The sequence below is a fragment of the Protomyctophum bolini genome, assembly GCF_963924005.1.
Source record: "Protomyctophum bolini genome assembly, chromosome: 8".
NCBI lineage: Eukaryota > Metazoa > Chordata > Actinopteri > Myctophiformes > Myctophidae > Protomyctophum > Protomyctophum bolini.
Window position 1 is genome coordinate 13,532,150 of NC_137869.1, and position 17,862 is coordinate 13,550,011.

At 42.8% G+C, this 17,862-nt stretch overlaps 1 protein-coding gene across 1 annotated transcript in view; it reads left to right on the forward strand.

Annotated features, from left to right (window-relative positions):
* The window catches only part of faf1 (Fas (TNFRSF6) associated factor 1), an 87,093-nt gene extending 76,999 nt beyond the window's left edge, over nt 1-10,094 (forward strand). The window contains exon 19 of the mRNA XM_080770716.1: nt 8,964-10,094. Within this exon, the coding sequence (XP_080626842.1) occupies nt 8,964-9,047 (84 nt within the window). The 3' untranslated portion in view covers nt 9,048-10,094. The remainder of the gene's footprint in view (nt 1-8,963) is intronic.
* Nucleotides 10,095-17,862: the final 7,768 nt, after the last annotated feature.

A 17,862-nucleotide genomic window follows, 5' to 3' on the forward strand; every position in this document is an offset into this window, starting at 1 on the left:
TGGAAACAAAAGTGAGATTTCCATTAATCAAGAATGGAGGATGGTGATAGGGGGTAGACGTGTGTGTGTGTGTGTGTGTGTGTGTGTGTGTGTGTGCGCGCGCTTGCTTGCTTGCCCAGGCAGTGTGCCATCATCATCTGCAGGGACAGCTGGGGCACAAACACCTCAAACTAGCACACGCATAGCTCACACACACGTCATCTCGACACAATCGCACACACAAACATTTCCAAGCAAACACATGCCCCGCTCACAACTTTGTCACTTAAAGGATTCACAGTTGTCTCTTTATAATCAAGAGTAAACATGTGTTTCAGACACAGATAAAGATGTGTCTGCATCTCGCATGAAACTCCCAACAGAAACGGGTGGGGGGATTAGGAAGAGGAGGAGGAGGAGAGAGGATGGAGATTGTGCCAAAATGGAGGACCAAGTGACTAGAGAGAGAAGGCAGTAAAAGAAAGCAGAAATTATATTAAAAAGTAGATGATGATGGGGAAATTATAAAATATATCTATATTATTATTATTTTTTGGGGAGCTAGACGAGGGAGGAAATCAGAACAGTGGTAAGTGCCAATGAGAACACAGGCCCAAATCTAATCCTGCAGATCTGTGTTGTAATTAAATGAGTGTGTGCAGAGAGACTCTGTCCCGGCCAGACGCTCATCACTGTTGCTCTGCCAGGATCAGAGGATAGACCACTATTGCATTTGTAATACGCCACAACTGTTGAAACCTTCTTTCACCCTCTTCCCAGTTCTCCTTGCCTTTATACCATGTCATCTTCTCTATCTCTCTCCCTCTGTAGCATCCATCAAACCATAACCATAAAAACGGACAGTGTCCTCATTTATTTTATAAGACCTTTCCCCTGCAAAGGTTTCATAACAGTTATGTAATGTTGATTTTAGGATCGGCTCTGAGCCCTATCTTTGCATCGGTAATGGACAGGTTGACAGATACTGTAAAGTCAGGCAGGAGGCAACACAGACTATAATGTTTGCGAACAATTGATATGTAGTGAGAGGAGGGGACCGGTTTAAGAGAGTTTGGAAAAGTGGAGGCATGCACTAGAGAGAAGCGGAATGAAAGTTAGCAGGAGTAAGACTGTGTGCCTGAACGAAGGAGTAGAGGTGGTGAAGGAGTTTAAATACCTAGTAAAGTAGCTGATCCCCAATTAATCAATCAGCCGTAAGGCTAAGCATGGGAAATGCATACCTGTGTGACGTGCAAATTAAAGGACTCGCGTCCAAACGAAAGCTCTCAAGTTTAAAAATACTTTACTTCAAGATATAAAAATGTAAGCTGTAAAAGCTTTTCCAATAATCTGTGTATACATCTCTGTAAAGAATATAAAGGGAACAATGAGCATTTCCCCAAAATGTGGTCAACAGAAAGTATCGCTCCCAGCCCACCCTACCCCCCCATGGTCAAACCACCCTTGAGGTGAGGACCATTACTACTAGCCACTGGAGAACACTCACAGTGGCCACAGAAGTGTGTGTGTGTGTGTGTGTGTGTGTGTGTGTGTGCGGGGAACCTAAGCAGATGATGTCTTCATGCAGTCTGTTTGGCTCCTTCTTCCACAACATTTGGTATCAGTGGCTTAGCTCCCCTATTACAGCAACCCGTACACTGGCATTATTTGTATCAGGCTAAGCCATGCTCCAGAAATAAACTATGTTTTCATTTCTATAACTAAGAGACAATAGGGCATGCACATCCACTGTAGTAGCCAGGTGCATGACAAACAAAAGATAACATAAAGAAAACAATTAAGTCCACGCATTGTTAATACTGTATGCTCCCATTTTCAACTTTTCATCATTTCTGTAACTCTGAATGAAAATCGGACATGATCGAAACGTTGAACTTATTGAGCATATTAGCAGTTTGCGCTTTGCAGACATTATTTTTGCATTTTTGTCCATACTACAGCATTTTTGCCCATAAAATTGTCAATTTAGTTTTCCTTTGTTACTTTCTATGGCTGTCTCTAACTAAGTTGAAAGAGGGGGCATTTTAGGGATGCACTGAATATTCGCCCATCAAAGTGGCAAAAAATGCTTATTCGGTTTTGTTGCAGTGACATGAACATGTAATCATGGAATCATGTCTTCTGCCATTATAATGTAGCTCTACAACTAAAGGTACGGCCATGACAGCAATGGTACAAACCTGGTCAAACAAATGCTATATAATATTAGTAATATTCTGCTATTCTGTATTCAGTTTCGGGCCAACTGTTCCCTATATTCGGTATTTGGTTTCGGCCAAGAATTTCCCATTTGGTGCATCCCTAGGACATTTGTTTTGGTATTAAGTCATGAGTCATTGGTACTGGATGATCTTATACCAGCGTACTACTTCCTGTTAACATTTTCGTCTACTTTTTGAGGGGTGCTAGCCCCTCCAATGCATGACTTTTGACGATTACGTCATATGGCAGCCTTGTCTATGGGATTTTTAAGCAGCAGAGTGTATCGACTTTGAACATATTACAATGTTTGTATAGAGCACTTATGACGTAAGTCATTTGCCAGCCAAGTCTATGGACATATTACAATGTTTGTTTTAAGCAGAGGTTCTCAACCCGTGGGTGCGACCTCTCGGGCGTCGCAAATTATTTTGGGGGGGGGTCCCCAAATGTTGATAAATCGTTTGCCAGCCAAGTCTATGGACTTTAATGTTTGGACCTCTGGCCATGCTCGGCTTCCCCTTTGACCTTCCGGGAACTAAATGTCAATGTACGACATCTGAAGTAGGTCGGGAGGGGCACGGTGGCGCCTGCTGTAACTTCTTTTTTGAGCTTGGGCAGCCAATCGCGGTCCCTATACTCTCTCGATATACCCCTGACATGATAGAGTTACTAGGTTTAGGTTTTTAGGCAACGCGCATCATGGACAAGTAGCCTATAGTGGATTGAAAAATGTGGTAGTAATGCCTTTATCTCACGTCAATTTTAGCGTAAGCAAAGCAAAGCAAAGTTACTATATTTACCCAGAGTAACTGGACTAAGCTCAAGAACTTGTTTACAGCCAGGCCCTGCTCATAGAACATTTCATGGTAGGTTCAATGCCTTGCTCAAGGGCACGTCGGGACCTCAACAAATGAGCGATACCCTTGGCACAGTTGGTAGTGCTGTCGCCTCACAGCTAGAAGGTCCTGGGTTCGATTCCCGCTCGGGACGCTGTGGGTGCTGGCGCCGTGTTTCCTCCTCCGTGTCATCAGTGCCCATACCCGAGGCGAGGATGGCGAAAGGGCCTTTCTGTGTGGAGTTTGCATGTTCTCCCCGTGTCCCCTAGGGTAGGTACCCTCACAAAAAACATGCAGTAATCCTGGTCACTAAACTGCCTCCCCCTGGCCAGCCGGGGCGCCTGATGGAGGGGTAAGGAACTGGTTGGAATAATGTGCCTTCCACTCGCTACATTCAACCAGGGTGTAATGGAGCAACTTGGACACTCAGGCATGAAGAAAGCATGAATTCTCCCCATGTCCCCCATATATGGGGACTAGGTTTGGCGGAGGGTGTGTAGAGCCCAGGATCACATTAGATAATTGACACAGGGGTGAAAAATGGGTTACAAAATTGTGGGAAAAAAAATAAAATTAAAAGAAGTAGTTGGGAGTGGCTTATTATCGGTATCAGCCGGTAACACTCTATCCCCGTTACAATGTGCTAGAGAGACCCCTGGGTGCTGAGGTGAAGCACCACACCTACCATCAGCTCCCAGTACTTCCCGCACGACTTGCTGCACCAAGCCGTGCTACTCATTCGCTGAGTTGGCGCTGCCCGGGATCGAACCCATGAACTTATGGTCCAAAGGTGAGAGCTCTACCGACTGAGCTTCCCGGACATCAGGTGTCCGATATAAATACATCAGGTGGCCGATTTAAATACAGTGGGCACCCCTCACTTCACACAAGTGTGATTTTCTTTTCTTTTTTAATCCTGTTCAGACAGTTGTTCTACTCACTAATGGGGTCTTTTGGCCCAACGCTTATAGACACCCAAATACTGCACGTCTAGCCAATCTGTTATTTATTTGTTCTACTGTGATACTGTACTGCTCTCACATTCTCTTAATCCATCCTCCAGCTCCATCTCACTTTAATGTTTGAACCTTGTGAGTCGGTCCGAATAGCTCCCAGACAAAACTAAAGGGCTAGATCAAATAAACAGCTCTGCAGAACAAGCTGTATATTTGATTGAAATCTATTTTACATCTGTTCTAGCGGCGGTCTGAGAGAGTCATGTTCACATGTACTAATACGTGTACTAATACAGTTTATTGTTAAAGTAGTTCAATTCATACTCGCTTCCTCATGGTATATCCTGTCCAGGCATCACTAGTGTGTATTGTAGATGTAGTTTCATCCAGTCCTATGGCACCCTGCCCCATTTATGAAGTGTGTGTGTGTGTGTGTGTGTGTGTGTGTGTGTGTGTGTGTGTGTGTGTGTGTGTGTGTGTGTGTGTGTGTGTGTGTGTGTGTGTGTGTGTGTGTGTGTGTGTGTGTGTGTCCTACTTCAAGTACTTCATAGATCTTATGAAGTTTGAACATCATTTCCTAACCATGTTCTCTGGGTATCGGAGCCCCCCAGCCTTAACCTCTCCCCTGGCTTATCCCCCCTGTTTATTTCTCATCTTGGCTCCATGCCTCAGCCTCCCTCTCTCCTGCTCGAGCTGTCACACATCCCTCCAAATTCTCTCTCTCTACCCCTCCCCCCCCCCTCTCTCTCTCTCTCTACCCCCCCTCCCCTCTCCCTCTCTCTCTCTCTCTCTCTACTTTGTGCTTAACTGTTCGCCCACGCCCTTGCGTTCGGCCCTGTATTCCCTTCATCCTTTTCTCCTTATTTTCGCCCCACCTGCCGAAATCTTTTTTTTCTCCTTCTTCTTTTTACTCCTGGCACTGGCTTTGTCCCCTTTACCCCCCTCTCTCTCTCTGATGCACCGCGTTCAGTTCAGTTCAGTTCTGTTCACGCCCCTGCGCTACGTGTTGTCATCACTTCTGGCACCAGATAATGATCTCCCACTGCTTTTGTAATTGGCCAAATAAACACTTGACAACACTAGTTTAAAACAGACAAGTTATTTGGTTTTAATTAACATAGTAGGGCCCAGTAATGGCTTCATTAAAAATGCGTTATTTCAGCTGCACGTTTGATTATGTTGGAAAGCAGACATCTAGTGGGCCCCATGTTTATTTTCCCCTTTCTTTATCTTTCTTCCTTTCTTTGCACGGCGAAGCCTCCCCCATTATCGTTGTTTTATTCATTTGGGTGAAGGCATTTGCAATTTGAGTGTTTATTTGAAATTACACCCTAAGTGCTAACTACCTGAATTCCTCTTAATAATGATGGGTACATTACATTGATATTGATGTATATTCATTGATATTTTTAATGAACTTCTATTGTAATATATCATGACAGACCAACTACAGTACTTCTCACTATGCACATTTGCATGCAATTCATAAGAGAATATTACATGAAACATCCAAGATTCCAATGAATACCATCTGTCCTTTATTTGAATCTAAGTTTCAAAATTACATTTTATTGTGGTGTTTTGGTAATGACTCATGGTTTATTAGCTTCAATCACATGGAGTTGTTCAATGGTAGATCCACCTTACCACAAATTATTGCGCTCAAAAGTTTAATTGGGCATCTCCAAAAGGGATGCTACTGTTTTTTTGGTAAACATCTTTAAAGAGTTTGATAGCATCAATAGAAAAGTGATGATATCATGGTCGTCCACAGGAGAGCTAAACCGCTGATGTATGAAAAACGCTTGTCTAGATGGTTCGATAAAGGATTATTTTTAGATGTAGGCCTATACTTTATCCTTTATTATTACTCAGTCATAACAAAACCGATACGCCTATACATAGGCATGTCAGTATGACTCAGACATAACCATAAACAAACCTTATACATCCCTATATAGGCGGGAGGGATTTTAAACAGAGCCACTGATCCAACACCTGCCTGTATATAGTCAATTGGTCATGTGCATATATGAGACTGACCGACTTCGTCGCTAAGACTCTCGTAGATGTACAGATGTCAACATCGATAAAATACATCTACAAGAGTCTTGATCTGAGGAGGCATATGACACAGGCCTATCCAGTTCTCCAGAACCGCCAATCCAATCGTTATACTATATACGGAAAACATCAGGGATCTCTATATATGGGCACAGACAGTCGGGTACAATGGGTACTCTGAGGGTACAACGGGTACTCTGAGGGTACACGTTAGAGATCTGCGGATGAGCTTTACGTGTGTATAATCCGCCCGTTATCCGAGCGTTTTGGGTTGCGGTCACAGTCATGACATATATTGAAACTGGGTTTTCTTTTTGTAAATCTTGGTGTAAAGGCTGCTAAGCGACCTGATCATCTAGTAGCAGTACGTTCTGTATAAGTCGTATATGTACTGTTACTACTGTATGTGTACTTACTGTATGCAGGTACGTTATGACATATACATGCATAATGCAATATGTATGTAGAGTACGGTATGTAATATGTACCTACATACAGTACATACAGCCACATATGTATGTAGCATGTGTGTGTATGGTTGTATGTGCTGATGGAGAGAATTTGGCTAGGGTATAGTGCAGAGGAAAAACAACAGCTTTGTTTGTTGACAGATGCCTCTGTGCTTATGGTCTGTTAATTGGATAACAATGTAAACAATCACCGATGGCGCTCGTCTCCTGTGTCACTGTCAGTGTGGCATCTTGTTTCTCCACTTTATTTTTTGGAGTCAGATGCTGCACCCTCCATCCTCCGTCCCAAGTGCACTCACGATATTCACATACACACTCAGCGCCCAACACCTTCCTGTGTGCTTACTCATGCACATGCACGCACGCACGCACGCACGCACGCACACACACACACACACACACACACACACACACACACACACACACACACACACGCCTGCTCCACCCCAAAGCCTCATTTACTCTTACCTGATGCTGTGGCGTCATAACAGCATGTCAGGTTCGTTAGCATGGCAGCCATTTGTGAAGCACAACTCCTGAGGTGGGGAATGGAACTACGCAGCTGTGTTGGCAGTTTTTACCCTCATTGTCAAGTTATCATTTTAAAGTGTATATACACACACAAACGTGTGTGTGTGTGTGTGTGTGTGTGTGTGTGTGTGCACACACACACACACACACAGACACAATCGACTAAATACACATGGGGTCGCACGCACTCGCAAAGTTGCATGGAATTTAATTTCTTATCATGCTATCTTGAAGCGCTCCTCTGCCCCCGCAGCTAAGAGGCAGTTAACTAGGTGAGGTGCGTTAGGTTGATGTGACAGCCCCTCCCTGCCAGCGCGGGGATCCCAGCGATCCCGCTGAGAAGTCAAGAGTCTTGGTGACACGTTGAAATGAGGACAAGAACATGAAAGAGGGAGTCTGAGACTCTGCTGCTGGTGTGATATTCCCGACCACCTCTGGGAATTGGATAGCCACCCCCAACCTTCTAATAGACTTGCTGTTCTTTTGTTTCTTTGCCTATTTGTTCCAACCCTAGTCTAGCATTATAATTACCATTCTTTTTGTAGTCCTATGTTATTATTGGACACATCCCAAGAGATTGTGTATAATTAGTATATTTCTATTTATTTTTGTATACTGTGTATTAATATGCTGTAGGAAATGCATTTAATTCACTTAATTGTACAATTAAGTGAATTAACTCCAATATGAGACTGTAAAGCTAGGTGAAGTTCTGACTCGGTTCACGATCAAGAGTTCACGCTTCACTTCCTTCCATCAGTGACCTAGCAGCCTGTCTGGGTTGTGAGTGTGACCTCCGGCCATGCTCGGCTTCCCCTTTGACCTTCCGAGGCAGGTAGCAGTGCAGTCCAGCAAGCTGCTTAATTATCTTACCAGGGGCTAGAATGGGAACTCTAATCACAGGGTCTGACACCACAGCCATAAGATAAGCCGTGGACACATCTCCATGTCACACCACCTCACCGTCACACGGCCCACTCAGCCCAGGTGTTACACCCGGGCCTATGTAACACAACCCCTCCACTGATTAGCTCACATAAGCTTGGAGGCCCACGGGGGGTGGGTGTGTGTCTGTGTGTGTGTCTGTGTGTGTGTGTGTGTGTGTGTGTGTGTGTGTGTGTGTGCGTGCGCGTGCGACTGTGTCAGTCTGTCCATTTTAACAGTGCAGGTTTAAAATGGACTGACCCCCCCTTACGTCAACATCAGCTTCGTAGTGGGTGGCATTGCATTACTCCTGTCCCTCTTTAACAGTGTGACTGTTGTGTACACACACAGACCTGCAGTACATCTTCTGCCATTATAGGCTATGTTACTCTTTGACCCTTGTAATGTGGAAATTAGTGATTATTATCGGACAGAAAACACAAACTCTTAAGTGCCTCTCTCTCCCTCCTTCCCTATCTCTCCCCCCCCCCCCCCACAAGCTCTCTCTATCTCTCCTCCAAGTTCAGCGAGACTTTACTGGCATGATGTCTTGGTCAGACAAAACATATTGCCAAAGCATGTTTATGTACTTAAATAAGATACAGAGTAAGAAGGTACGTTACTAGATTAATCTCTCTCCTGCTCTCTGTGAGACACATGCCAGAACCTTGGTGGTTTGTTCTGGATTGAGGCGTCCTTAAGAAAACAATCTCCATGGAGCTCTTAGGGAAACAAAGTGCTAGATGCTCCAATTACTACCTCCACATCCAGCCGTTCAGTCACCATGTGTGAATAATACACAACACTCACAGTCTAACGCACAGTCTAACTGTGTGTGTGTGTGTGTGTGTGTGTGTGTGTGTGTGTGTGTGTGTGTGATTATTTCACTCTGTTCTGAATGTAAGCTATTAAACCATCTGTGGGTTCTAATGTTCTCTTGTACCCCTCCTCCCTTCTCCGTTTCCCCCTGTTCTTTCCAGATCACACAGTTGGATCCAGGGTCCACTCTGCTGGAGGCCAAATTGTTTCCTCAGGAGACACTGTTCCTGGAAGCTAAAGAGTAGATCTGGCCCTCGTGGTGGCCAAGCGGACTGACTGACTGACTGACTAACTGGCTGGACACACTAGTCATCTAGCATGGGCCTACAGTCTGGGCCTAAACACGCTCGCGAGCGCACACACACACACACACACACACACACACACTGCCCCTCAGACATACAGAAACACACTGGCATGCACACAGATGTGCACAAGCATATATCCACACAAACACAGACATGGAAGTAAACTTCTCTGCTCTCGGCCTGTTCGTGGTACATGAATGCCTGGTGTACACGCAATGCACAGAGAAGCAAAGACAGTATCACAAGCACACAGCCAAACACTCAATTTCTCTCCTTCCCCCACCCCTTCACTTTCTCTCTGTCTCTCTCTGTCGCTCGCTCTCTGCTCCCTCTTTCTTCTGACTGTGCCCCACATTGCTGTATGATGGTTTCCTCTCATTAAAAAAACACCACACAGTATGATAAAAAATAATAATTAAAAGACTGAATAGACAGGATTGTTGTCACACACATGAAAAAATGGCTTTTGCCTCCACATTCAACACACTAAGGCTGCTTTTTTAGAACATGTTTTTTGTGTGTGTGTGTGTGTGTGTTTGAATAAAGAAATGCAAAAAAAGAACAAAAAAAGGAAGAAAAACAAACAAACAAAAAAAAAACAGCCAGAAAGCCCTGTTAACCTGGAGAAGGCTGGACGTCATCTACGTACCTGGACACCCTGCTTCTGTTTACCTTGACCTCCACCTCCTACCCCCTTAACACATCCCATAGTGTTGCCCTCTGCCCGCCCTTGCCCCCACCCATTTTATACCCCTCTTCCACCCCTCCAGCTCTATCGGCCACAGAGACGGGGTTTCTGTTTTGGTCTTCTACTGGGGGGGGAATACCCCTCTCTGAACCTGCCCGTGGTTTTTAACATCCGCTCCTCCACAAGCCAATCAACTGCTCCGTCGTTCAGTTTTTTTTCCCCCTCAATTATTTTTAAGTTTGATGCTGTATTAGTTTTAGTTTGATATACATTATATAAAATATATATGAACATTGCTCTGTCTCTGCCAACAGTCTGTTCACACAAGGCTCGCAATATGCTTCAGGTTTGGTGTATATTTTAAGCGATTCAGATGGTCTCGAATGTGTGAGGTTTTCTTTTTTGCTGTCTGCAGGTTTGTGAAAGTTCATCCTGAAGTTATGAAGGGCATGCAGGAAATATGGATGTTTAGGCTGTAAAGACCAAATGTATCTGGTTGAAGTACATACTGTATTTCAAACTCTTGAAGGTTTTCTTTATAAACCAGCATAGAAGGCTAAAATGCCTCACCGTATCAATGTGAGGTTTCTTGGTTTGCTAGGAAAACTATTCAATGCCAATTGTAAAGTCTAGGAAAGTGTGTGTGTGTGTGTGTGTGTGTGTGTGTGTCTCTATTGCACTGCATCTCTTTTTTACTGGTCTTACCGAAAGCACCGACTAACTCCTAACCATACTTTTTCCATAATTTTAATATTCTCACTCGTATGGTAATTGGTAATATCAGGATCCTGATGGCAAATTTTCTGCCCGCAGCAATGAGACAGGCTTAGCCCTCCATCTGCAGCAGGGCTAAAGACAGAGTTTGAGAACCCTAGCAGATCTGGCTCCAGAGACCGGCTTCTCCAGATGATTTCCCTGTCCTTAATAAACAGGCAGATCACAGGAGCCGGGATTACACGGAGGTTATGTTTAATGAGACGGGACAAGAATAGTCCAAGCTACAGGTTCAATCGCATGCCCAAGTGCAATTTTCACACTTAATGAATCTGGGATTTATATAGGCTGAGGTATAGCTAACAGTGTATAGTGGGTGTATAGTTCTTTGCTGTTACGATTGTTTTCTTCAGAATTAGGTTAATTAAGTGAATTTTCTGAAAACAATCTTGCCAAGTTAAAGTGGGAAGCCTGTTATGTAAACATTTATAATTATTTGGAGTGGTGATGGGAGTTTGAGCAAATGTTTTAATCCGTTTTATTTCTCATCTCACCCGTTTTTCAGATGGTTTCGTGTGCAATACTTACAATACTATAACATTTGAGTCACTAATAATGTTTGTTTTTAATATAGGCTATTATATATATAATCAGGATTGTTTTTTACTGTGCTGGTTGCAAGAACAGTGTTGTTCATTTGAAACCTGGTTAACCTGCAAATATAAATGGCTAATAGGCTTGATATTTAAATTCTGAAAAGTTTAGACTCTGGGAATAATTTTAACCTTACTTGGTGCCAGAGTAGTGATAATCTTTTTTTAATTAAATGGGATTATAAGAAAACCATTGAGGATGGGGCTATTTTAATTCATGTGTTATGTCTATAAAAGAAAAACGATTTGAGCTAGACCATCTTCTAAGGGGGATTCAACAGGCTTTAGGCTAAATCCTTGCCTGTGAAACTGATAATTATGTCATGACTCGCAGTGTGAATATTCATCAAATCCGGTCTTGTATTGTTTAATATTGTGCCACCGTTTATATATAGCTATAGCATGCTTCTGCAGACATGTGTGTCATGTTGTATCAGCGTGTCCATCCAATGCAGCAGTTGTGTGTATTCATCAGCGTTCCTGTGGCTGACTAGGTTCTCACGCAAGGAATGAGTCTACCTAATGTGTTCAGTCAGTTACACTTCCTCTGGAGGCCAGACAACAACTGGAGACGGGGAGAAACTATGATAAACAGGAAAACTCTGTCATTCATTTAATCACTTATTTGATTTAACAAAAAATAAAAATGCATTACGGAGATGTCTATATGACACACCTATCTGTTGGGCTGCAACAGAATAGGCTATTTAATTTTAATAAAATGCATTTTAAATAAATGGAAAAGGTTACATGACTAAAACGGTTTAAACACAACGCCCTATTTTACTTTGTTATTATATCTACTTATGCATTTTGGAGAAAAATGTTTGTGTGTGTGGGGGGGGGGGGTCATTTAGTTTAAAGCCTTCTTAGTTTAAAGCCCTCTTATGGGGGTCCCTGGAGGCTGGTGCTATATCTTCTCAGATGCAGTTCTGCGTCCAAATAGGCCTAGCTGTTTCAATTTGGGTATTGTGGAGTCGGAAACAACGGGACAGGAAACACCAGTTGCGTAGAGGAGTTTACTAATCTTTCCACATAAATACAATACAGATTCTGTAGTGAGAACAACAACAACACAGTAACCCGGAACCGGAAGCACTGAGTCCTCCATGTTTCCCCCGTGCTCTTAAAGGCACCATACCCCTCGGGTGAATGTCTTTCCCAGTCTCTAGATGTGGGTCACCCTCCTTTTAATACTCTATGGGGTCACCACAGTATTTATTTTAACACGAAGATGTTTGAAAACCACTGCGCTAACAGGACTCGGGGCCAGGGAGAGGTCAAGCCGTCAGTCAGGTAGGCGTAGTGGGCCTATTGAAGTGCATGAAGCAGAGTGCGTTTAGGAAGAGACAGGTGCATCATTGCTTGCTTGTCAGTGTGTGTCTTCCTCAGGGAGCAGTTCCTCTGAAGTGTGAGATTACAGTTTCAATCACGCAGTCCTTTGACTAATTCACAGAGGCATGTTCGTTTGTTCCACTGCAGCTCGTGACGGTGATGTGGTCGGAAATGCCTATCGGATATAATGATATTACTCTACGTGACCTGACTTGTCATTTGTCTTTTTTTCTTCTTTTTTAACTTGGAAGTGAGGAAAAGTCACCAGGTGTTGACTGACTGACGAAATGTAGCATGACAATTGTGTAACAGCCGGCAGCAATCCTCAGCATGTCTGTTGGTCAATGCATTGCGTTATTTAGACTCAAAGGACATGCCTACTGTATCGAACAACATGAACTTGGAGCAAACAAACTCCTTTGTTGAGACTAGCTTGAATGTTAGCTGACTGTGGGGCGGGCTATAGGCTCGCTATAGATCATTAAAGTTTCGTGGGGCCAATGCTCCCTCAATTATATTGTTTCATGTTATAGGGACTATAGGTTAGGCTACTGTAGCCTAATCTAGCCAATATTTAACTAATTTATTTTTTACAAAGGTAAATGTATTTTTCTTTCCATTGGGTATTAATGCCTATATCTAATGTGATTATCAGTTGTTCTGACTATAGGCCATCACAGCACAGGGCCAAATGTCGGTTGACGTCTCAATCAGTGTCCCCCCTGAGTATCCCAACTGAGCTCCTTAAGTGTGTGTGTGTGTGTGTGTGTGTGTGTGTGTGTGTGTGTGTGTGAGTGAGAGAGAGATAGAGAGAGATAATTTGCTTTATCCTGGCTTCCACTGACACAGATTCACTTGTAACATCAGGTTGCTGTCTTGATTCTCAGATGACAAAAGAGGAAAAGCGCTCCATGATGTTTAACCAGTTCCACAGAGGTCAAGAATGCAGGGCCCTTAGTGAGGGGACAAAAATTCCTGACACAAGTGATCTGCCGTCTTTCCTTTTGAAGTATGAAGAGGACCCAACTCTGGTCCCATATAGCATCACGGCTTTCTGAGAGTCCGCCAATCTCCCCCGCATCCCAGACTATAGGCCAACCTGGAAGGTCACGGAAAGTTTACTTTCTCAGAGGCGCTGGGCTGGCGCTCATTGACTAGGCCCAAAGAAACAGAATCTATGCAGCTTAAACTGTTGGTTGGGCACAAAAGGGGTTATCATCTCTCTCGCTCTCGCTCTCTCGCTCTCTCTCTCTCTCTCTCTCTCTCTCTCTCTCTCTCTCTCTCTCTCTCTCTCTCTCTCTCTCTCTCTCGGCTATTGTTACTGATTTGCTGCCAGTGTTCCTTTCTGTATATGCCGGTACATTTCTGCAGCTAAATGGCAAGCCTGTTGCACTTTTATGCTGTATGCCTAATTGCAACCATTTATTCTGCATATTGCTATATTCATTTTTTTCTCTCTGGATTTGGAAACCGGTTTATTTTTATCCCCTCCAATGCATGCATGGCTTTCCGAAATTACTATAGGCCAGCCAGGTCTATGGACTTTTGAAGGGCGCTAGCCCCTATATACACAGGTTTAATCTAAATGTCTTTACTTCAATGTTTGTTTTGTAGACGCATTGACAATGAAGGGAACATTTACGTCATGTGTAATTTACATCACCTAATCAACATGAGTTAAACTTTAATATATTTGCGCCCCTCACTTCACACAGGTGTGATTTTTAATGTTTATTGTGAGCCTAATTATAAATTCCCCGTTCACAGCCAAGTCCATGGACTTTATTGTTTGTTTAGGGCAGTTATATGTAATGTTTTGCCAGCCGAGATATGGACTTTAATGTTTGTTTAGTATAGCCTATGATGTATTTTTTTACCAGCCAAGTCTATGGACCTTAAATGCAGTAGCCTACCGGTATATAAGACGTCATCTGGCTGATATAAATAATGCCCTCGCTGTGGCCCTTACTTCACATGTGATTTTTAGTTTTTCTGTATCATCATTGTTGTAGCCTATAGCCTGCATTTCGCTTACTATGCGACAATAAATTATTCAATATCCATTGCAATAGCCTTATGGCTACTGTTACTACTGCCCATAATGGTGTTTTCAAATTCACTTATTCATTACGTATGTTATAAATAGGCCTATCTATGTTGAATTCAATTAGCCTATTTTTAGATTAGACTACCTCTGTGTTGACTTGACACCGACAGACATAATTAAGATGGTTTCGTTTTTATCGCCCACTAACCTCATTCTACACTCAGCACCGGTGCATTTACGATGACATCGGGAGCCAAACAATATAGGCGAGGTAGCTATTGGCCTATATTATTATAGGCCATTGCCTATTATTGGTCATTCATAATAATAATCGATTTATTTAGATTGCATTCTTGGCATGCATGTGTCACTTGATTAAACTTTGGCAGCAATAGTGACATGTACCCATTATAGCCTCTGAAACTATTTAAATTGTCGTTTATTGTCAAGTTTTTGTTATTTCCATCCCCATTACATACAGCTGTGTGAACTTGTGTTGCACACAATATAGGCTACTGTGGCATATATTTCTTATTTTGTTAAAAAAATTTTTAGAGAATTCCATGAAGCTCGATAAGCTATAAACTTGCACTTAGCTGAGCGTTGAGAGATCACACATATGGCACCCCCTGTAACTATAAGTCTGAGTGAGGAGTTGCCCCCCCCCCCTTTTATTAAATGCATTTATTAAATGCATAACACATAAATGTTATGGGCCTACTATTGGCTATTTTCCTTTCTTTAGTTTTAATTTATTTTAAATAGACTATTTCAATGAATTCGTGTACCAGGACAGGAATTATCGTCTGGGACTTAGAGTCTTCAGAACCCATTAGTTATCATGATGTCTATCACTTCGTCTCTCTCTCTTTCTCTCGCTCTTGATTTTTTTTAGCCCTATAGAAAAGTCCACAAAACCTGTGGGATTATCAAGGCACGGAATAAAGAATTAAATGGGACCAAACGGGGACGTGAATGGGCGCAGTGGCGTGCGACGTGAAGGAGAGTAATTATTGGTTCATAATTGTGTTCTTTTTCTTGCTCCGTCCAGCAGCACCCAGAGCCGAGGCGGTACTGACATCTAGGAGGCCGCTCTTTGTGCTCAACACTTCAAGTTTCAAAAACAAGGCCAATTGAAGCGGCCGAGCTCAAAGGCTGCAGTATTGTAGGCAAACGCATTGAGTTTTGATTGGGGACAATGGTGTTTCTCAAATTTCTAGGCAAAAACCCACACTCCATCTGTGATCTCAATGAGCACCTATTCATGAGCTTCCTTATTTTCTACGCCATTCGTTTGTAAAAGGGGGCAGATGTGGACGGACAGAGCTGGAAACAGCATTTTAATTGGTGTGTGTGTGTGTGTGTGTGTGTGTGTGTGTGTGTGTGCTGTGTGTGTGTGTGTGTGTGTGTGTGTGTGTGTGTGTGTGTGTGTGTGTGTGTGTGTGTGTGTGTGTGTATATATATATATGTATATATGAGTGTGTGAGAGCGAGATGACACTTTGTAGGCTATAAGGTTTGACCCAAGAGAAGTTGCAATATGTTTTTTATGATCCTTATGGTCATCCAAATAACATAATATTAAATTGTTGTATTGAAAAATTGTGTATAAAATTCAGGCGTTGATTTTTTTTTAAATTATGCTTCAAGTAGGCCTATAGCATGTGACGTGTCAAGAATACACGAAAAACACTCCTTCGGATATACCCATACGTCATTAATGTGATGAGGTCATCACATTTGGGCAAGTGCATGGCCGAATTTAGCCCAAGGAGTGTTTTTGTGTGTGCAAAACTAATGCTTGGAAATAGAATGGATTCAGAATCATGAATAACCCCTAGTTTGACACATCACATGCTGTTTAAAGCATAATAACATTTGAAGTTTTTGCCAATAGGTTTTTTATTGTAATATAGGCTATACACCAACTTTCAACCACTGAATTTATGATCCACCATTTTTCAATACAACACATTTTAGTATGTTATTTGGATGACCCGGCCTAAAGCATATAAAAAAAACCTTGAACGATTACTATTTCAATTTATTTTAGGTCACGCCCCTTTTTAGCGTAGATTGACTGGCCTATTGGGGCCCTTGGCATTGCATGGTATATGGAAGAGCCCTTGAAATATTCATATGGTGTTAACTTGTCGTCCCCCATCTGGAAATGAGTGTTAGCGGGTGAAGAGTGAGGGTGGAGAGGCCTCTCATTCTGCCTCTCAAGCTCAAGTGTTTGTCAAGGAGCAACACGTCCATGTCTACTCTGGGCCGACGAGCCTTTGACATTGGCTTGTGCTTCGATATAGGCGCCAGGCAGAATCAGTTATATTTGTCACAATCACATCATCACTTGACACGCTCAAAGCAGTGTTTTTTTGTTTCGTTTTTTTCGTGCGCACTACTTCTCAAACTAAAACATTGTCTTAAATTAAATTAACTTATGCAATCAATCTAATCTTTGGGAGGATTAATTCAGTTGCGGAGCAGCATTTTGAATAGAATAAAAGCTTGGCGACATAGCAGATCGACTTGTTTTTATGCATTTAGCCTATTTAGGCCTACACTGTTTAGGACGGTCTATCCAGGCATCCACTATCGTTAAGGAATGCACTAAACATTATTATTTTCCCTGTCGCATAATAGGGCCCGTGAACTGCGGGTTAACAGCCTAATAGCTTCGTGAGTATAGCCTACGTCAAGCGACTCATGCGTATAAATGCGTGCTGCTTCCCCCCCAAACCTCAAGCATTTCTTTTTTCACAGCCCCTTGTATAACTGCTACTCTAACCTCTACTGTGTTGAATGGACTCGAGCTTGCAGCGGGAGTCCTCGGGAGGCGACCCGGGCCCTGCCGTGCTGCAGGGCGGGCAGCAGCGGCGAGCGAGGTCGCCAGAATGCCTCACCAGGGTGCAGAGCAGCGGAAACATGCTGCTACATATGTCGAGTAATGCAAAGTCTTTGTTTAGGTTCAAAAAGGGTGTTAAAACAGGCGTCTGCAGCCTTCCGAAAGAAATGAAAGCACTATAGGTTTTATTTCATATAGGCTTAATGAAGTGTTAAAAGAATGTTGAATTTGTATTAAGTGAATTTGTATTAAGTGCACAGTCTGTCTTGTCTGTCTTAATTCCGCATGCAGGTGCCATTTTAATTGGACCAGAGAGCAGACAGCTCTGCCTTATTAAGCCTATCCTTACTCTTCGATATATAGGCTCACTTCACGTCAACACATTTATACAAACAAATCAATTATGCAACTGATACAGGATGTGATATGACATTAAGTTGTGCATTATTGCATATACTGTTGGGATAT